This window comes from Alligator sinensis, unplaced genomic scaffold (genome assembly GCF_000455745.1).
Source record: "Alligator sinensis unplaced genomic scaffold, ASM45574v1 scaffold1086_1, whole genome shotgun sequence".
NCBI lineage: Eukaryota > Metazoa > Chordata > Crocodylia > Alligatoridae > Alligator > Alligator sinensis.
Window position 1 is genome coordinate 680,863 of NW_005842600.1, and position 20,245 is coordinate 701,107.

Consider the following 20,245-nt stretch of genomic DNA (forward strand, 5'->3'; position numbering starts at 1 on the left):
TCTCAACCTTCTCTTGTGGAGGCTGAAGAGGTCCAGGTGCCCCAGTCTCTCCTCACAGGGCTTGGCCTGCCAGCCCTTAACCATACGAGTGGCCCTTCTCTGGACCCTCTCCAGGTTATCCACATCCCTCTTGAAGTGCGGTGCCCAAAACTGCATGCAGTATTCCAACTGCAGTCTGACCAGCGCCCGATAGAGGGGAAGTATCACCTCCTTGGATCTGTTCGTCATGCATCTGCTGATGCACAATAAAGTGCCATTAGCTTTTCTGATGGCTTCGTCACACTGCCGAGTCATGTTCATCTTGGAGTCCACTAGGACTCCAAGATCCTTTTCCGCTTCCGTTCCACCAGGCAGGTCATTCCCTAGGCGGTAGGTAGGCTGGACATTTTTCCTCCCTAGGTGCAGCACTTTGCATTTCTCCTTGTTGAATTGCATTCTGTTGTTTTCTGCCCACTTGTCCAACCTGTCCAGGTCTGCTTGTAGTTGTTCCCTGCCCTCCGGCGTGTCCACTTCTCCCCACAGTTTTGTGTCACCCGCGAACTTGGACAGAGTACACTTCACTCCCTCATCCAAGTCGCAGATGAAGATATTGAACAGTATCGGTCCAAGGACCGAGCCCTGCGGGACCCCACTGCCCACACCCTTCCAGGTTGAACCCGACCCATCCACTACGACTCTCTGGGTGCGACCCTCTAGCCAATTTGCCACCCACCGGACTGTGTAGTCCTCCAAGTCACAGCCTCTTAACTTGTTCACCAGTATGGTGTGGGATACCGTATCGAAGGCCTTCCTGAAGTCTAAGTATACGACATCAACCCCTCCTCCTGCGTCCAGGCGTTTTGTAACCTGGCCATAAAAAGAGACTAGATTAGTCAGGCATGATCTACCTGCTACGAACCCGTGCTGGTTTCCCCTCAGCATAATTTGTCCTGCCGGGCTCTCGCAAATGTGAGTCTTGATAATTTTTTCGAAGACTTTGCCTAGGGTGGAGGTGAGACTGACTGGCCTATAGGTGCCTTCTAGTATTGGCAAGATTATAATGGGTAATTCAGGAAACGGAACATAGATGTTCTAGTTTGTGTCAGTTGGACTAAGGAGCCCCTCCAGTGATTGGTCTGGCCTTCTAAAGCCAGGTAGAAATTAGACATGAAAACTAACTCATAAAACAAAGAAGATCTAACTTGAAAAAGACCTTGACTATAGCTGGCATCCTGGGGTGGCTTGCTGAGAAAGGAAGGGGTATCAACCCTAAGTGGTGAAAGGAATTGCATTCTGATTTTAGCACTGCTGCTTAATAATGCTGTTTAAGAATGAGTGTAAAGTTAATACCTTTTAAACGTATGTAGTTGTGGATTTGTGTATTTATTTAACAGCTGGAGATGGAAGATGAAGATACCATCGATGTATTTCAACAACAGACAGGTGGAGTGTGTTAAATATGCTGTCCTTGTGGGAAGAGAAGTTAAAAGACCTTCATCGCACCTCACTTTTGTCATCTGTCTTTGGATTTGCTATTAAATAGTAAATAAATGAACATGCCAATCACACAGGATTCTTCTAAAATTTTAGAGGACATTTTCCAAAATTGTTTTCTTGTCTCTGACATACGGCGTGTGCAACTCAAAACTGTATCTGCAGGGATTAATCTACATCTTAAATTGGGCCAATCTGATTTAACTTTTCAGTTTAATTAAAGTAAGGGTTGTTTGTCTGCTGTTTTCTTGTTTCTACAAACCTGTGGCCTAAGGTTTCCAGGACACGGATTGTTCATTCCTGGTTTGTGTTATATTCTTGCCCTACTGCTTAAGTCTAATCATGTAAATAATTCAGTATATTCTCACTTCGGTAGTGAGCTTGATAGTTTCCTCGTAAGATATGGCTAAGAGGAGGAAAGGAAAAGTTGATTAAAAGCATCTAGTGTGTGTTGTAAACACAAATACTTTAAAGCTATTAAGCCTATGATACAAGGCCTGTACATGCAGATATAATGCTTCGCATAGAGTGAAAATTTAAAATATTGTCAATGTACATGTGCTTTGTCATAATGTGATAACATAGACTGAAATGTAAACTTTGAAAATTAAAACTGAAAATTGGCTAGAATTAATGTCAGCAACTGAGCTGTTACCAGACCTAGTGCTGATGGCTGAGCAGTAGTATATTCTGTTCCATAAGGAAAATACATCTCGACAGTTAAATATCAATTTACTATGGGATGGACAAAAAGTTAAGCAGCTTGTTCCCTCGTCCTGTTTAATACAAGCATAACAACTGTATCTTTATTTTATCTTGGTATTTGTAACTATATGGCCTCAGGATTCTTTTATTGCTTGTTTCTGGTAGTTAAAATTGGTCTTATTAAAAAATCTAATGTTTTTCCTTGTTATGTATAAGTTTGTGGCCAAGCTGTATGTGCAGAAGTGCTATTGAAAGCTTGGTAAACATGAAAACCATGGACAAGTAATTTAAGGTTCTTCTGAGAAAATTCTGCTCTGCTGCTTTCCAAAATGTATTGAATTTTAAATGCATTTGTGTGGTGACTTTCAGTTCTATATGAAGTTTTGGGATCTATTCCAAATGAACATTTTTAAAAGGTCATCCTATTGCCCTAAAATAGGTTGTCCATTGCTGCTTGAGGAGGTCATTATCTGCCTTTTATATTTACATGACCAATTTGACAATGCTAGATCATCTCCTGCTTGCTTGAAATCTTGCTGAAAAAGTTCTTATTTTCTTTTTCATTTTATTGTATATGGACTAGGGTGGGATATCTTGTTAGATCTCATTGTTTTTTCACCAATTTGTACATTATTTGTTGTCCTTTACTACTGTATACAGTAAATATAGTTTGGTACTCTGTCTCTTGGCTTCTGTTTTTATGCTGCTGCATTTCAGATGACTTTACCGCACGTTAGGTCACTGAAGTGCCACTGCTTTATTTGTTGGCATGTCTTGTATAAAATTCTCAGCTGGGACACTTCTGACTTATTTACACTTAAATAGGAACAGTGAATGCACGCTTCACAGTATTTCTGTGCTCACAAACACCTAGGATTACTGCAACATAGTGCTCCCTTGCTTGGTAATTCAACCTCTGTTACTGTTAACTGGTGAGAAATATAAAATAAATTGCGTGTATTAAAGACGATTACTTGGATAAAAAAAGCTGCATAATCTGAAGGTGTGTGTTCTAGTTGTTTGAAAGGTCAGCCCAGTGTAACTAAAAAAAAAAACCTCTTATGGAACTACCTGCTTTTGTAGAATGCTTTGTTTGTGGGTTGGATAAATACATTTTGTTTGTACCCCGGTTTGGCATAAACCACAACAACAAATATGTGTGATCCCACTCAGCTGAAAAAGAAATTTATGGAAAGCATTGTCTTTCTGTTTGAAGTCCTTAGAGAACAATGACCTATATGTTTTCTTAGAATCAACCAGGTACAGCACCTAGCACCCGAAAGAAATTTGCATGGTATATTCTGGTAGAAATGTTCCTCAGCACAGTATCTGCTTTGGTGTTTTCTGCTCAGTGCTTCATATGCCTCACTTCATTGTGCCATATGTCTTCAGAAAAAGAGCTTATAGTGCTAAGGGTGGTGGGCATTTGGCTCTTTAGAAGAAAAAATAGTCTTTAATATGCTTAAAATGGGCCTGCCCTGTAGTGGTTTCTCTTCTCCTCCTTCACTCTGGACTGGTTGGCCTCTTAGTTGGCTTGTCACAGAAAAGGAAGGAAAGGTTCACCCTGCCCCTTTTGGAGAGGAAGGGGAAAGCTTTCCCTCTAGACTTCCCTAAGAAGCACCCTTATTTGGTTTCCCTTTCTTCAGAAGATGCCCTGCAGCCAGCCCCAGCGTGGCTGCAGGAGGAGCAGCCTCTGGCTGTGGCTCTTTTTAGTCCCTGGCTTCCCCAGCGATCTGTAGCACTCTCATCTCTGGAAGCTCCTTTTCAATCAGCTCCTGGGGAAGGAGGGGGGGTGGTATTTTCTTCTTTAGAAAACAGTTATCAGAGTGATGATGTCTTAAGCAGCACAGCAGACTGCTTCAAAACAACCAGTCTTTATTGTGTCATTCCAGTTCCCTCTGTCCTCATTCAGACTTTACTTTGTCTGCCTAGGGACTTTCTGTCCACACTGGGACCTTCTGCTCTTCCCCAGCTCTCTTGGAGCTTCTCATTCTCCTCAAGCCGGGTCAGCCAAATTTGCAACCAAACTGTAACAAAACTATAGTCTTAACCTGGGGACAACAACTCACCCAGTACAGTGAAACATGCTACGAGTAACTGGTGAAAGAGCAATCTCTGGCCTGTTGTCAGGCCTAGACTGCCATCTGCCCCTGGGGTGAAACGGGGGCATCTAGACCTCCTACATAGACAATTATTTACAAGTACTATTTACAGGAAAACCTGCCCACATTAAGCACCCCAAAGTGCTCCCCGCTGGATGGGCAGGCTAGAATCCAGCTCACCTAGCTTTCTTCATCATATGGCCGAAGCAGGGAATTTACCCTGCAGCTTCCACCGTTGAGCTGCAGGAGAATACAAAACATGGTAATGAGAAGAGGGAGCTTGTTTTTTTCTCTTCCTTGAGAAAATACTGCTCACTGCTGGGATAGTTAGGTTTCCTTTCCATCCCCATCTCCAATGCTTTTTTCAGGCTTATTGATTATGGTTAAGGTTCCACCCACCTGTGCTCCTGTCTTAAATCCACAAACTAGATTACATCTCTGAAGCTTCTGTCTGCATGTGTACAGTAACCAAAAAAAAATCACTCAAAGTTTTTAGTGAGATCTTAGGCTGTTTTTGGCTAACCATCAGCTTCACACACTAGAAAGGAACTAGAGGGGGGGAAAGTTTCTCAATCAAAAAGCAAGGACAGGAAAGGCGTGGACAGACATAAAACACTTCAAATACCTCTGAAATATTTCAAATGACCAGATCCAAAAGTGGCTGAAAAGCTTCAAAGGTAGCTCTTTATACAAGGTACTGTTTTGGAGCATTTCACTTTTTGGTTCTGGTTTCATAGAGAAGGGAGGGAGAATGGGTAGTCATTCTGCCAGCCAGCCATCCACTAGCCCTACTCCAGGTCAGGGTTGTGCTGGGTCTCTGTTGGGACCCCCATCTCTCCCAGAACCAGGCACGCTCACCCCGACTTGGGGAGGGTGGTGTTGCCCAGAGCTGGACTCTGGCCCCAGTCCCCTCTACACCTACTCTGCTGAGGGGGGGAAGGGAGAGCTGGAGGGTACCTACAGCTAAGTGAGACTTTCTTTGATGGGACCAGGAAGCCCCCACTTACTTCTCTTCAGCTCATCTCTCTCCTCTCTACCTGTTTTCCTTTGAGGAGAGGGGGAGCCAAGAGTAGAGGTAAGCAATAGGTTGCAGCAGTGTTTTGAAACATTCCTTTTGGGAACTGCACAACAGCAGTGTGTGCATCCCCTGGCTTAAACGTTTCGTTTGTGAAACATTTCCAAACACGTTTCAGTTGCTATGTCTGCACCCAAAGCAAGTCAGACTGAAAGCAGAAGCTAGATTAAGTTAGAAAACCCATGTTTTTCAAAATTGGTTAGCCATTGATGCAAGTAACCAAAGGTGGGCATGGATTCTACAGCACTCAACTCCTTTATGACTCATTCAACTGCTGGTTGCTGAGCTGGAAACAAGTACTAGAGTGAAATTCTGGGTGCTGTATTTCAAGGAAAGCAGATATGGCACAGGTTGGCCACCCCTGCTCTAAAGAGGCACAGGCAGCTTTTGTGCGTGCCACATGGCAGACTTAGGAAGAGACAAGCAGCACAGTGGCAGATAGGGCAGGGAGCAGAAAACAGAGCAGCAGATGGGGCAAAGAGCACAGGCCAAGAAGTAGAAAGCGAAGCAGCAAATCAGGCAGGGAGCAGACAGTGGGGGGGACACTCAGGAAGGGTGTGGGCCTAGTTTGTGGCAGACCTGCCAAAAAGATTGACCCCCACTGGATTAGAGAATCTTATCAGTCCTGTAAATCAATGGGATACTACATCTGCTCATGCATGGAATCACAGGTTTGCCCTTACACAGATGCAGGATTTGCTGGCTCCAAACCATCCCAGACAGATGCCTCATGGGGTGAGCTGTTTTGTTCCTGAGTATTTTCAAGCATTTTGACTGCTGCTGCTGCTGCAACCTATCATTGCAATTAGTGTCTGCCTAAGCAGTTTGGAATCCTTTGGGTGGAAGATGCTTTGGAAATGTGAGCTACTGTTAGAAATACTGTTAAAAAAAGGCTGTGAAACTTTTTCTCTCGGTTTATCAGTACTCAAAACTGCATCAGCAAAGGAGTAAAAAAAGGGGGTCTCAGTTGTGAAGAAACTGCAGGAGCAAAACCTAGAATTGCAGAGCAAATAAAAGAGTGATACAAGTTTGCCAAGTGATACACCTTCACACCTCAGTGCCTCACTGCAAACTCCCATTGTCACCCCTGAATGTTCCAGGCCTAAAAGGTGCAAAAATTAGTGTTGCTACAGTTGCCAAAAGTAAAATACCTCCCCTGCCTCACCTGTGGATAAGATGTGGGAGTACTGTAATTTGAGACACTGCTTCCATGTAACTGGAGATTCTGTGGCTTTTCTCTTGATTGGCTCTTAAGTGTCCCCTTGGTAGTTTGTCGGGATCTGGGGTTGAATCCTGCTGTGGTGCACAGAGCCACCAGCTGTAACCACTACCTTGTGGCCATGGACATGGCTCTCCTGCCAGGCTCAGGTGGTATCCCAGTCCCCTCTAACAGCGTGACTCCCTTCCAGTGTCTGACACCTTAACTTTACCCACCTGCCTCATGACACTTGCCTTGCACAGACCCCTGTGCTTTGGGCTCCCTCACACCATGTCTGTTATTCAGAACTAGGAGCAAACAAGTTGTGAAACTGATGAGCTCCATGCTGAGCCTCAGTACAGAGGGCTTTTGGGAAAGAGAATCAGTCCAGCTTTTCTCTTGGCTGTAGGCTCTTCCCTGCATTCTCATTGTGGTCCATCCACGTACGTTCTTACTGCAGCTGCTTCACTTGTATGCTCCTTTCATATTTCTGCCCTCCCCAGCCCATGAATAACCACCTCTCTCCCCTCCCCAGTTAAATGCACATGCACCAAAAGGAACTGGAACCAAATGTAAGCAGGGAAATGTATGCCTCCTTTGGCTTAGGCCTCGTCTGCATGTACGTATTGCTGCTGCCAAATACTGTCTGCTTGCAGTAGCCACCACTGCCGAGAAAACATTCATGTGGTTCCCATGCACATGCTGTGCTGCTGCAGCATAAAGTGGCCCGCAGGAAGGCACCAGCAGCTGAAGGGACTGTGGCAGCCAGAAGTCATGGCCCTGTCTACACATGCCTTCCATTGAAGGTGGGCTGCAGTAAAGCTCAGAGAAGTGGAAAAGCAGGGTTGAATTTAGATGCTCTTGAAGTTTTTCCAGCAGACCAGGTCTTAGCTATCTTTACTGCTATCACCTGAGGCTGGCATTAGCTGGATACCACCACATGGGCAGGGCTTACAGAAGAAGGATTTGAGTGGAATTGCCATCTTTCATCAGGGCAACAGGAGGAGAGGTTTGAGGTGGTATTTTTTTGTCGGCTCAAAGTTTGTTACTGACAAGAAAGTGCATCTCCCTGACTAAAACCTAGCTCAAAGAATCGGGTCAAAGCAAATGACTGTGATGTGGTCACTTACAATTTTTTTTTGAATGCTCTTCCTCCCCTTTTCTTTATCCTTTGTATATAGATTACTGTATTCCAGGGGTGTTGAACTCTTCCGGCCCCATGGGCTGAATGAAGGGTGGGGTTGCTCTGCAAGCTGCATCAGGCCCACAGACTGGCCCCAGGCACTACAGCCAGTGTACGGACACCTCACAGTGCTCCCTCCAGCCCACCCCGTGCTTCCTGCAATGCCCATGGCACCGGGTCCAGCTCCAGCCGCTGCACGCACAGCATCAGACCGGCTTCGTGCCTCGGGCCAGCACTGACTGGCCCATGCCACACGAGGCGCATGAGGTCGGGTCCGTCCCGGGGGCGGTCTGGATCTTTGACACCCCTGCTCTATTCCTTTCTGTGTAGTACTGTCTGCAGGGCCACACGCAGCACCTGGCAGGCTGAGCCAGTCTGTCACAGCCCTTCTCAACCTCTTAGGCCCCCTTGGAAAATCCCGGTGCTGAGCGTCCACTCGTGTCTTGAGACCAGAGCAACCGGGCTGTTGCAAACCGCTGGGAAGCCCCGCCTCTGGCCGCGGGCACTGACATCACGGCGCCTCAGGCCTCACGCCAGCAACCCACCACCCCTCCCACCCCGCGCCCGGCGGACTGCCATAGAGACGGGTGGCTCGCGCGGCGGCCTGGCTAGCCACAGCCGCGCGCGCTCTCTATGGCGCTCGGCTGAACCCGGAAGCGCTGAGGCGGCGGGGTCGCGGGCGGCCATGGCGGGCACGGCGTTGAAGCGGCTCATGGCCGAGTACAAGCGTGAGTGAGCGGCGGGCGGTACCCCGGGGGGGTCTTGGGCCCCGAGGCCTTCAGCCTACCTATTTCTGGCAGGCGCGCGCCCCTTGCTTCTCGCCGCCCGCAGCCTTACCGTATTTCTCGGCGACGTGTGCGCGTGGCTTCCCCGGGCGGTGGTGGGGCGGGGGCAGCACGGTGGAAGGGGCTTTCCCGCGGGCTGTCACCACCCCCCCCCATGGGCCGCCCTCAACCCCGGGCTGCTATCCTGCACGTCGTTGTGGCTGCCCGGGAGGCGAGGTCCAAACCCAGGCCCACGTATTCCTGCGCACCCCGTGGACCTCGCCAGGGCATTTCTGGAGAGTGGAGCTGGGCACCGGGCCGTTTGGCCTCAGCAGTGGAGGCCTGACGGCTGGCATCGGCAAGGAGCGCTGCCTGCGGCAACAAGAAACGTGCATCGTCCCCGCCACCCCCAGCCAGCCAGCCGGCCGGCCGCAACCCAGAGTCACTGCTGGGGAGACATCGTTGCTCAGGGCAGGGTCCCGCTCGCTGTCCAGGCAGCGCTGCTGCTAAAGAAAACCGAGAGCCACAAAGCCAAGTGCGAATGAGATCAGCGCAGTTTTGGACCAAGACTTCAAAACGTTCATCACCCCCTGCCCTCCTTTGAAAGCAGCCAGAGAGGGAGACAGTGCTGGCAGGTGGTGCAGGCATCCCAGCAGAGGGAGCCTCCCCCCAGGTTGCTTTGCTTCACCCTGCCCTCACGGCTGCTTTGTTGCTCCCAGCCACAATGCATAAAAGTGCTGTGTCAATCCCACCATTGGCAGGTCTCTAAATGCATGTCTGAATAAAGCCAGGCTGATGCAGATGGCCCGCAGAGACGTTGCTCTGTGTTTTTTTTCTTGTTGCCTCTAAGTTGGGACAGCAGGCTCGACCTGCATGGCTTGCAATATATGTTGTTGCTGGGCCCGTGGTATTCCTGTTCTTAATTTTCTTAGTTATATGTGACATGGAAAAGGAGAGGACCCTTTCCTCAAAGGAGAAAAGGTCACTTGCTGCAGCTGTTGGATAGATGTTGGACAGAAGGCAGGGGAGATAAGCACCTTTAATATACTAACTCACTGCTGCTCAACCTCTGTGGCTGATGGGCCAGATGGGCAGTGGATGGTCTATGGTCCTGATCTGGCACCTGGGGCAGTTGCAGTGGGAACCCATCTGGCTCTGTAGAGCGGGAGAAGGGTACTTGGCACCTGATGTTGCCGCAGGGAGGAGGGGACATGGCCCAACCCTGATCCAGCAGCCAAGGAGAAGGGAGCAGTGTGGCCTGGCCCCGACCTGCTGCATGGTGCTTGGGGTTTAGGAATTTGGCAGTGAGGAAGGGTGGCCATATTAACTGCCACTGTTCCTCTGCTGCCAAATTTCCCAACCCCTGGCAAGTCCCACAGGCCACATTTGGCTTGTGGGCTGCAGGTTGAGCACCCCAGACTAATTAAACAAGATCTATAGAGAGAGAGAGCAAAGCTTTTGTGAACTAAAGTTCACTTCCTCAAATGACAGCATCTGATGAAGTAAACTTTGGTTCACAAAAGCTTGTGCTGCATGTGCATCTATCTTGTTGAGTTAGTCTATAAAGGTGCATTTCTACCCTGTGTTCTGAGTGACTGCAGACTAACAGTGAGCTACCTCTCTCTGCTTATATATGGTGGAGTTACAGGTCTTCTGCTTGTTGAGTACATGCTCATTTTCCTAAACCTGTGGTTCTCAACAGTTTTGGATTCAAGGGACTCCTTGTTAGACTTGAGGCATAGCTTTCGTGAATTGAGCAGCACCCCATTTCAAAAACTAATGTATTACAGTACTTACCTCTTGGCAGTGATGAGCAGGGCAGCAGCAAGGCAGAGAGGAGCACTGAGGGTGTCCTGACACTCTGGTTGAGAATTGCTGTACCGTGACAAAATGAGTATGATAAATAGAAGTATCACTGCTTCCAGAATGAGCCAGTAAGCAGCTTCAGAACCTGTTCTTCAGTAAAACAAAGAAACCTTGGCAGTGTCTTGCTTGGTCCAGATAGGAAATGCTTAGATAATTATTCTTCTCCAGTAGGAGGTTGATGCCAGTGAAATCATTTGGTCGCATCAATCCATTTAATTTCTTGTGAGTAACTATACCCGAGATGGGATGCAGGAATTTATATAGGCCCTTGTGTGTTTTCACAGTGAGTGTGAAGATTGATGGGGCATGAAGAGTAAGCTATTTGTGCAACTGCACATTAGTAGCAGGTTAGCAGCAAGGTATGCTGCAACTTCTTTTGATGCTCTTGACAGTCCTACAAATGAAAGTTCTCTATCACCTTTCAGAAGCGCAGATTTAAAGAAAAATTACCATCTGCTTGCAATTGGAAGTCTCAACAGTTTGTTTTTTTTAACGGAAACATTCCCAGTTGAAAGGACATAGCAAATTTCTGTTGGACAAAGCTGCTGATCCTGGTTTTAGTTGTTTGTCTAAATGCTCTGTTCTTGAAACGGTGGGCCTAGTAATCTTAAAAATTGAGCAGAACAACAATATTGAGCAGAACAACAATACTGCCAGGCATTATATGAATTCCACAGCTCTGCAGCAGGTCCTGATTGGATTGTAGTAGCATCATCTCCTGTTCTATTTCTGGGTTTCCCTTGAGATGAAACTGGCAAACTATAATAGAATGTAGTCTTCTGAACAGTTAACATCATTGGCAATATTAATATACCATGGAGTAATGTTACCTCTGGAGACTCCAGCTGGAAAGTTTGGTACGCTGAATCTCAGCTTTCATGTCTCTCTGGAATATCCTCCATTCTAAAAGGCATGGAGTTCTTTGCTTACTGTAGTCAAAACCATGTGTCTGTGAAGATAAGTATTTATAGGTAAATTATAAACTGCCTGATGCGTTTTCTCCATCAGGGAGACATAATTGTACTAATAGGCTGTCTCTTACATGTTTGTTACCAGAAGCAGAAACAAATCTAAATCCTAATTTATCTTCCTTTCTTTTTTGCTGTATGCTGAAGTATTATAAGCAAATGCACAGTCATAGTACTCTGTAGAAGTCACATTTCTATCTTACCCTTAGAATTTTTAGCTTAACTCAGCTTTCGGAAGGGAAACGTATTTTAAAATTTTGCTCATAGTCCTAGTCAAGTCTCTTGAGATGTTCTGTTTTTATTGTAAACTTGTATGTGTATATTTTTTAGTTGAGTTCCTTACAATTTTTGCTTTTGGGCCTACACTTTATATAGAGTGAGATACTTTACTTATTATGTTAGTTATCTTCTATAGTAGTGATGTAGTTGTGTTGTAGCTGTGATGGTCCAGAGATAAGAATATGCAACTAGCAGGATTTGTTTGGCAGTATCTTTTTAGTTCACCAGCAGTATAGTTGGGAGAGATGTTAGACAAGCTAAGCTTTTCAGCAGAATGCATATACAGTAGTTGGGCATCTCTGCCAAATACATAGTTGATCCAATAAAAGATAGGGCTGAACACATCCAGTTTCTTGGTTATCTTCCATGGAAAGAGCTAACTCTGAACTGTGCCAGAGCCCAGATGCATTACTTTTCAGGCCACATCACAAAGCTCATTTGTTTTCTCTGACTCATGGATATTGCAGGGAGGTGAATAAATAGGTGAGGGTGACTGAAGGCAGATTTAGTTTTTCTTATTTTGGTGGTGATTTGCATGTTGATTGATTTCTATGGCAGATTCTTGTTTGGATTCCCTCCCCCCGCCCCATATATAGTGCATTTAATAACAGAACAGTTAAGATTGTGATCTTTAATCCTAGTGTTCTGAAGTTAATACTGTGTAAAATCTGAACTTGGTTTAACATTATTCTTGAGAGAGAAGCTTTCTTTTGTTTGAAACTTGTGTTTGAGGGTTTGAAGATTAGAGTCCTCTTCCCAGCTCTGCTTCAGGTTGGCTGGGTGATCTGGGACAAATCTTGCTTCTAATGTCTGAATCTAACCGTTTGAAATGGTGATCCTTTTGAAATTGCATTTCTACAGTCTCCATCTAACTAATTAGTAGTGTTTGATTATGCATTATGAGAAAAAATATTTCCTTTCTATTAATTGAGAGATTCACTGCTACTAGTTATTGAAGCCATTAGCCATACACGCATACAGTGTAGAGATGTAAATAACATGCGGCAAAGACTATCCATAGTTAGATCAGACAGTATTAAAAAGTACTTAGAGGGGATATGATCCTTCCTATTTCAGGACAGAAGCCAACATTGTTTCAGTCTGATTGCTCTTACAATTGGAGAAAGCCCATCTGGAGCTGAAAGAGAAAAAGCCTGTACTGCAGCTGGACAGGATATAATCAGCTACTCTCTCATGAAATAGCAAGTGATGAATGTTTAGGCAAGGTCCCTGCAGCTGGTAAATGTTATTTTGAAACCTGCCACTGAAAATGCCCTTCCCTTTCTTGAACAGTATACTTAGAGCTTATCCCTAATCGGTTATTGAAACTCAACCCCTAAAGAAATACTGTAACATGATCATAGTGTCATAAAAATACTTCAGCTTCTAAAATAGTGACAAGGGGGATTCACTTGCCATGACAAGGAATTGTAATTATAAGTGAGGTGGATGAGCTCAGTGGAGGGAATGTTTCTATTGTGGATGAGCATGCGGGGCAGGATGGTACCTCAGGGTAAAAACAGACAACCAGCTTGAGGGAGATACTGGCTTAGTCTCTGACTGCCTGGCACCAAAACAGGCAGGGTTTAGCTGCTTATACCAAGGCTTAAATGGTAATTAAGTGGAATTAGCTGAGGCAGAGTGTTAATTTGAGTAATTCGCAGGTACTTAAAGCGGGCATTGAGTTTCGTTGTCTGTATGGTCTGGATTTGGTGCACCCAAGGGTGTTTATACCCATGCTTTGGGCTGGGAGAGGGGCTCTTTAATTAGCTCAGCTCTGAGATTCATGCTGATTAAAAGTACCTGGAGTGTCCCACTTTCGGCATCCCTGCACTGAAAAATGGCGGTGGGGGTCTTTGAACTAAAGCTTGTCAAATGAGCTTTAGTTTAAAGCTCCCCGCTGCCATTTTCAGTGTGGGTATGCTGATACGTGCGACTCCAGAGGCTGCTGGAGCACAGGAATTTCTGTGCTCCAGCAGATTAATTGAGGCTGCTGTGATGTGCTGGCATTACAGTGCATCAGAGCAGGCTCCCTGCACATGTATAGGAGCCCCAAAACACTCTGGTATGAATCAGTGGTTGTCTGTTTTCAGCCATAGAGAGATTGACTAGTTCATAAAGGCACAAGCTTCCCTAGGTGAAAGCCTACTTAACTAGGTGCTACAAATGGACTTTCAGAAAGTAGGAGAATTTAAATGCAAAGGATAAAGGAAGGGTCACTGCTGAGAGGGAGGGAAGAAGGTGGGGGTTGAATAGGTCAGTAGGGATAAACAGGCAGTTAACCCATTAAGGGATATAGAGTTTAAAAAAGCTAGTTCAGGTAATGGGGCAAGAATCTGTAGTCTCACCGTGCTTAACACAATCCAGTCTGTGGATGATTTCTTCCACAACTTTGCCTTCAAATGGCCTTTTGCCTGTCTTCAGACTAACATGACTAACTCTCCTTGTTTTTGATAAGAGTGAGGAAAATATTGAATAATAAATGCTAGATAAAGTATCTTCATCTTCAGATCCCAGCGCTGCAGATGAAACAGGGAGGAAGTATCAGGTTCCGGTTTTCCAGTGGGGATGTTGAGGCAGAAGTGGGAAGTGACTTGTCCACAGTAGGTCAGTATTGGAGAGGCAGGATAGACCCTTGGTTTCCTGAAGCCCAGTTTGGAGTCTTGTCAGGCACCAGCAGCATTCAAGTAAGTCTGTGCTCTTCATGCTTTCCAAGCAATGCATTGAATAACTCATTGGAGGCCATGCCAAACTGATAAGTGCATAATGAAGTTCTCAAAAGGCCTGCGAAAAGGCAGACTGTTTACAAACCTAATTGGCCTTCAGTAAAATGCATATTTCTGGTAACATTGTTTCATCTTGGGCTTTTTACAAACCCCTGTGCTTTAAAATCCCTGCATCTTGCTTTTTTTTTTCCTCATGAATTTCTTTTCTGATGTGATTTTTTTAGCAGCTCCTGCCTAACTTGGTGTTAGGGATTAATGCTGTGTGCCACTTGGGAACTGGAATCCTTGGGCTTCACTTAGATCAGTAGGAGCCAATCTTTCTGGCGAGCATGCTATAAATTAAGCCCTGCACCACCCAAGTGCAGTTCCTATCCCCTTCCTGTGCACAGTCTGCTTTTCCCTGCCCTGTGGTCCCTGCTTGATCTGCGGCTCTTCCATCTGCTCCCTGGCGTATGTTACTCCTGGGTCCGTCACGCACAGAGGCTTCCTTTACTGCTTGCAGCACACATAGGTTGGTCACCTGTGAAACTACTAGAGCTGGAGATAAATTGTGGAAATGTGAAAGGAGGATTGACCTCTCTCCAATAGCAAAGCAGAAATATGGTTTCTTAGTTTCATAATTGGTAGGGTCGGAAGGGACCTAAGCAGATCATCAAGTCTGACCCCCTGCCATGGGCTGGAAAGGATGCTGGGGTCAAATGAACCTGGCTAGGTGGTTGTCTAGCCTCCTTTTGAAGACTCCCAGGGTAGGGGTGAGCAACACTTCCCTTGGAAGTTGGTTCCAGCTCCTAGCTGCCTTGACAGTGAACTAGCGCCTCCTGATGTCTAGCCTTAATCTACTCTCAGTCAATTTATGGCCGTTGTTCCTTGTTACTCCTGTTAGTGCTCGGGGGAACAGGGACTCTCCCATTGTCTGCTGGTCCCCCTTGGCAAGCTTCTAGGTGGCCACCAGATCCCCTCTCAGCCTTCTTTTGTGGAGGCTGAACAGGTTCAGGTCCCGTAGCCTGTCCTCATAGGGCCTACCCTGCTGCCCCCTGATCATGTGGGTGGCCCTCCTCTGGACCCTCTAGATACTGTCCACATCCCTCCTGAAGTGCGGTGCCCAGAACTGGACACAGTACTCCAACTGCGGCCTGACCAATGTCGCATAGAGGGGGAGGATCACCTCCTTGGACCTGCTCGTGATGCATCTATGGATGCATGACAAAGTGCGGTTAGCCTTCCTGACTGCATCCCCACATTGGCAGCCCATGTTCATCTTGGAATCAGTAGCGACTCCAAGATCCTTTTCTGCCTCTGTGCAGACAAGAAGGGAGTTCCCCAGCCTGTGGGTATGCTGCTGGTTCTTCCTCCCCAAGTGCAACACCTGGCACTTGTCCATATTGAAACCCATCATATTCTCATCTGCCCATCTCTGTAACCTGTCCAGATCTAGTGTGCTCACTTCTCCCCACATCTTAGTGTCATCTGCAAACTTGAACAAGGTGCTTTTCACCCCGTTGTCCAAGTCGCCGATGAAGATATTGAACAGCGCAGGCCTGAGAACCGAGCCTTGGGGAACCCCACTGTCCACGTCCCTCCAGGTTGAAAATGACCCGTCTACCACCACTCTCTGGGTGCGGCCCTCCAGCCAATTTGCAACCTATCTGAACGTGTAGGCGTTGACACCACAGTCACCTAATTTTTTAATGAGGATGGGGTGAGAGACAGTGTTGAAGGCCTACGTCCACCGCAACACCTGCATCCAAGACTTTTGTGACCTGGTCGTAGAAGGCAACCAGGTTGGTCTGACAGGACCTGCCTCTAATGAGCCCATGTTGGTTGCCCCTAAGAATAATCTCCCCTGCTGGTCCCTTGCAGATGTGTTCCTGTACAATTTTCTCAAAGAGCTTCCCCAGGACCGAGATAAGACTAACAGGCCTATAGTTTTCTGGGTCCTCTTTCTTCCCTTTTTTGAAAATGGGGACCACGTTGGCTCTTTTCCAGTCCTCTGGCACCTTGCCAGAGCACCACGAGTGGTCATACAGTTGTGCCAGGTTGTTGAGATTATGTAAATTCAAGGCCTGCATCTCTAGCTGTCAAGAGTTGGATATTCCACCAGATGAACAGCTGGTGCCTTGCATGAGCCTACATCAGGACTGTCAAACTTGTTTGGCCCCTGGGCTGAATCTGGATCCAGACCCAGGTCCGGCAGTGGAACAAGCAGCAGTGGCATGAGTAACATCCAGAAGCCATGAGGGTTAACGCAGTTGTCACTTGCTCTGCTGCTGAAATATGCCCTAAACAGCTCTGTACTGCAAATTTTGGTAGCAAGCCCTGCCCCTGCTCATCCCCATGTCAAACTCTTGGCCCCTCCAGGAGCCCTGCAGGATATGACATGACTCCAGTGTCTAGCTCTTTGATGCATCTGCTTTGCAGTGATACACATCTGAGGATTATTTGCTGCTCTGTCAGCTCGGAGTCTGGCATCTGAACACTCCTCTGCCATTTTGGTAGCAGAAATGCCAGTTTAGAAGTGTGCTTACAGTTATGGGAAATAACACAAGTATTCCCCCTCTTGACTTAAAGGCACCATGTTTTCACAGGCCATACTACAGCCTCGATTACTGACATTATGCACTGTCTTGACATGAAACACTCTTGGTGAGGCAGAGCGATAACTCCTTGAACTCTCTTGCTTGTCTTTTTTTCTTCTTTCATATCCCTCCTCCCCACCTAAATACTCCCCTTGTAAGGAAGTCTGTTATAGGGATCTTTTCTACTCAGAGGTGGAAAACTAGAAGTCCTGTCTGTAACTGCCTGTTCCTAGTTCTCCAGAGGGTTAAAATCATTCATAAGCCTAAGTTTAAATCTATTCCTAAAATTTTATCAGGAGACTTCTGTGACAGGCTTCTATTCTGATCTTCATTTAGCTAAAGAGCCAGCTCCTATCAGCCGTTCTAGTTTTTACTCCAGCAGGGCATGAGCAGCCTGGGGCACAGAACTCCATTTCATACCAGTGTCTGAAATGAGATGCTCAGGTATTTAAGTCTACTGTAACTCGGTGAACTGGGAACAGTATGAAGCTACAAGTGAAACACATCGATGAAGTAAAGGTTTGTTTTAGCCAGGCTGTGGCTGTCCTTAGCCCACAAAGATGCCTTAACTAGTAAGCTGCTTCAGCCTGTTCTGTGGTCATCTCCCTGCCTCCCCACCTTGTTTTCCAAGCCATAAACTGGGTCATTTGTGTTCAGCGAGGGGGTATATCAAGCCCTGAAGGCATTTATTCCCATCGGCTCTTCTTGCTTCTTTTCTTTCTACTTCTGGTTCATGTCAGCAATATAGATGCCATTCATTCTGAATTAGTCCAGTGACAACCTAGATCAGGGGCAGGCAACATTTTTTGGCCGGAGTACTGAAAAACACCACAATGCCTACCTTGGAAGGTGTCGGAGTGCCAGCATGGAAGAAAAACAAAATGAGGGCAAGGGGTACACGGCAGGATGCCCTACTTGTCCGCCACCCCGTGCCCCTCGCCCTGTGCCTCCCAGCCCTGCAGCCCTGTGCCTCCCAGCCCTGGCCCCCCAGCCTGGGCTCTGTGGCTGTCAGCAGCTACCCTGGCTCTGGGTAGCGGCGGGAGCCCGGGGTGCTCCCAGCAGGGCTTGCAGCATCCCAGCTACCTGCTGGGAGCAGCCCGGGCTCCCAGCTGGCAGCAGCTCCCCAGAGCCAGGGCCGGCTGCAGCCAGGAGGCTCCAAACAGCTGTGCTGGGCTCTGGCATCAGCTCCGCACTGGCACTTGCACCTGCGCGCCGGAGTGGGCGGTGAGAGAGGGGCCTGAGGCATTGCAGCCCTGGTCTCTCCCCTGCTCCTGGCACAGAAGTAATGGTAAGCTTTTAGAGCCCAGTGCAGCTGTTTGTAGCCAGCCTGGGCTCTGGGCAGCTGCAGTGGGCAGGCTGGCAACAGCTGGGGCGGGCTCCCCACGCCCCGCGGCAGGCCCTGCTGTCTGCCCCGAGGTGCCCATGCAGTCGCCGCCAGCATGGAGCTGATGCCGGAGCTATGGAGCCCGGTACAGCTGTTTGCAGCCTGCCTGCTGCTTGCTTGCTGCAGCTGCCCAGAGCCCAGGGCTGTGCCAGGAGCAGGGGAGAGACTGGGGCTGCGCTGCCTCAGGCCCCTCCCTCACTGCCTGCTCAGCTGTTTGGAGCATCCCGGCTGCACCCGGCCCCGGCTCTGAGGCGCTGCTGCCAGCCAGGAGCCCGGGCTGCTCCCAGCACGCAGCTAGGACACTGCAAGCCCTGCTGGGAGTAGCAGCTACCCAGAGCTGGGGCTGGCTGTGGTGTGCCAAGCAAAATGGCCTTGTGTGCCATGCTTGGCACGCGTGCCGGGTGTTGCCGACCCCTGCCCTAGACATACGTTGCTTTATGCTGTTTCATACAGGTGGACAGATAAAATACAGCCCTCGTCCAATATAACTTGAATCTGGTGTAGAATTATCGCATAGAAAATTGAGGGTAAAACTGCACTCGTGTAAGTAATGCAGATATAGTGGTCATGTGTCTGCAGCTTATCCCGGAGTAGCTTTTTACTTGTTGCAAACACACAGGTACCTGCTTCTTCCCCCAGTAGTATTATAACAGTGCCTGCTTTTGTGTACAGTTACCCTTCTCAGCCAAACTGACTGACCTGCTCCACCGGGCTTTAAACTAAGCCCGCTGGGGGACGGGGGGACTACCGCCACTGCTGGCCCGCTGAGCAATCCTTGCAAAGCCAGCAGATCACGGCGCTTCAGGGAGCCCACCCCTGCCACAGCCTTGGTAAAATCTGTGGGCAAGGAAGGAGCCTCCCAGGGGGCACTTGCCTGCCTGTACACTAATGCCAGGAGCTTGGGGAATAAGCAGGAGGAGCTCATCCTCCTGCTCAGTGCAAATAATTATGATGTCATAAGGATAATGGAGACCTGGTGGGACTCCACCCATGACTGGACCATGGGTATAGATGGCTATACCCTGTACAGGAGAGATTGAGTAGATAAAAGGTGGACGGCTGGAGACCCTCTGGGTTAAAATCCGTGGGGAACACGGCACAGGGGACACAATGGTGGGAGTCTATTACAGACCTCCCACTCAAAGTCCTGAGCTTGACCAGGAGTTTGCCCAGGAACTGGCTGAGGCAGCTTGCTCCAGGACCATGGTTGTCATGGGTGACTTCAATTACCCAGACATCTCGTGGGAGGATCGCTCAGCAAAATCTGAGCGGTCGCAGAGCTTCCTCTCGTGCGTGGATGACCTCTACCTGACTCAAGAAGTCTATGGGCCAACGAGAGGCAAAGCGCTGCTCGACCTGGTACTGGCTACTGGGGATGACCTAGTCGGCGACCTAGTGATCGATGGGAAGCGGGGTGACAGCGACCACGAGCTGATCACCTTCACCATCCGCCGAAAAGCTGGCAAGTCGGTCAGCAACGCGCAAGTCCTTGACTTCAGGAAAGCCGACTTTGACAAGCAAAGGAGGCTTGTCAGTGAGGCCCTAAGGGACCGTGACCACAGGGAGAGGGGAGTTCAAGAGGAGTGGTTGCTCCTCAAGGGAGCGATCCTCAATGCACAAACTAAGTCTATTCCATCTCGGAGGAAAGGCAGCAAGAGGGCACAGCAGCCCCCCTGGCTCTCCAGGGACCTAGCAGATCTCCTGAGGCTAAAAAGAAAGGCCTACAAAGGATGGAGGATGGGAGTCACCTCCAAGGAGGATTATTCTGCACTGGTCCGGTCCTGTAGGGAGCAGACCAGGAAAGCCAAGGCTGCAACTGAACTCCAGCTAGCTTTGAGCATCAAGGACAATAAGAAGTCCTTTTTCAGATATGTGGGGAGCCGGAGGAAAAGCAGAGGCAACATTGGACCCCTGCTGAGCCAGATGGGGCAACTGACAACTGACGC

At 47.9% G+C, this 20,245-nt stretch overlaps 2 protein-coding genes across 2 annotated transcripts in view; both read left to right on the forward strand.

Moving 5' to 3' along the window:
* LOC102382249 (small ubiquitin-related modifier 3) overlaps positions 1–3,217 on the forward strand; it is a gene marked incomplete at its 5' end in the record, with an annotated part of 10,605 nt that extends 7,388 nt beyond the window's left edge. The window contains one exon of the mRNA XM_025214733.1: positions 1,374–3,217. Within this exon, the coding sequence (XP_025070518.1) occupies positions 1,374–1,436 (63 nt within the window). The remainder of the gene's footprint in view (positions 1–1,373) is intronic.
* A 5,131-nt stretch (positions 3,218–8,348) lies between these two features.
* UBE2G2 (ubiquitin conjugating enzyme E2 G2) overlaps positions 8,349–20,245 on the forward strand; it is a 43,574-nt gene continuing 31,677 nt past the window's right edge. The window contains exon 1 of the mRNA XM_006032981.2: positions 8,349–8,464. Coding sequence (XP_006033043.1) covers positions 8,422–8,464 — 43 coding nt within the window. The 5' untranslated portion in view covers positions 8,349–8,421. The remainder of the gene's footprint in view (positions 8,465–20,245) is intronic.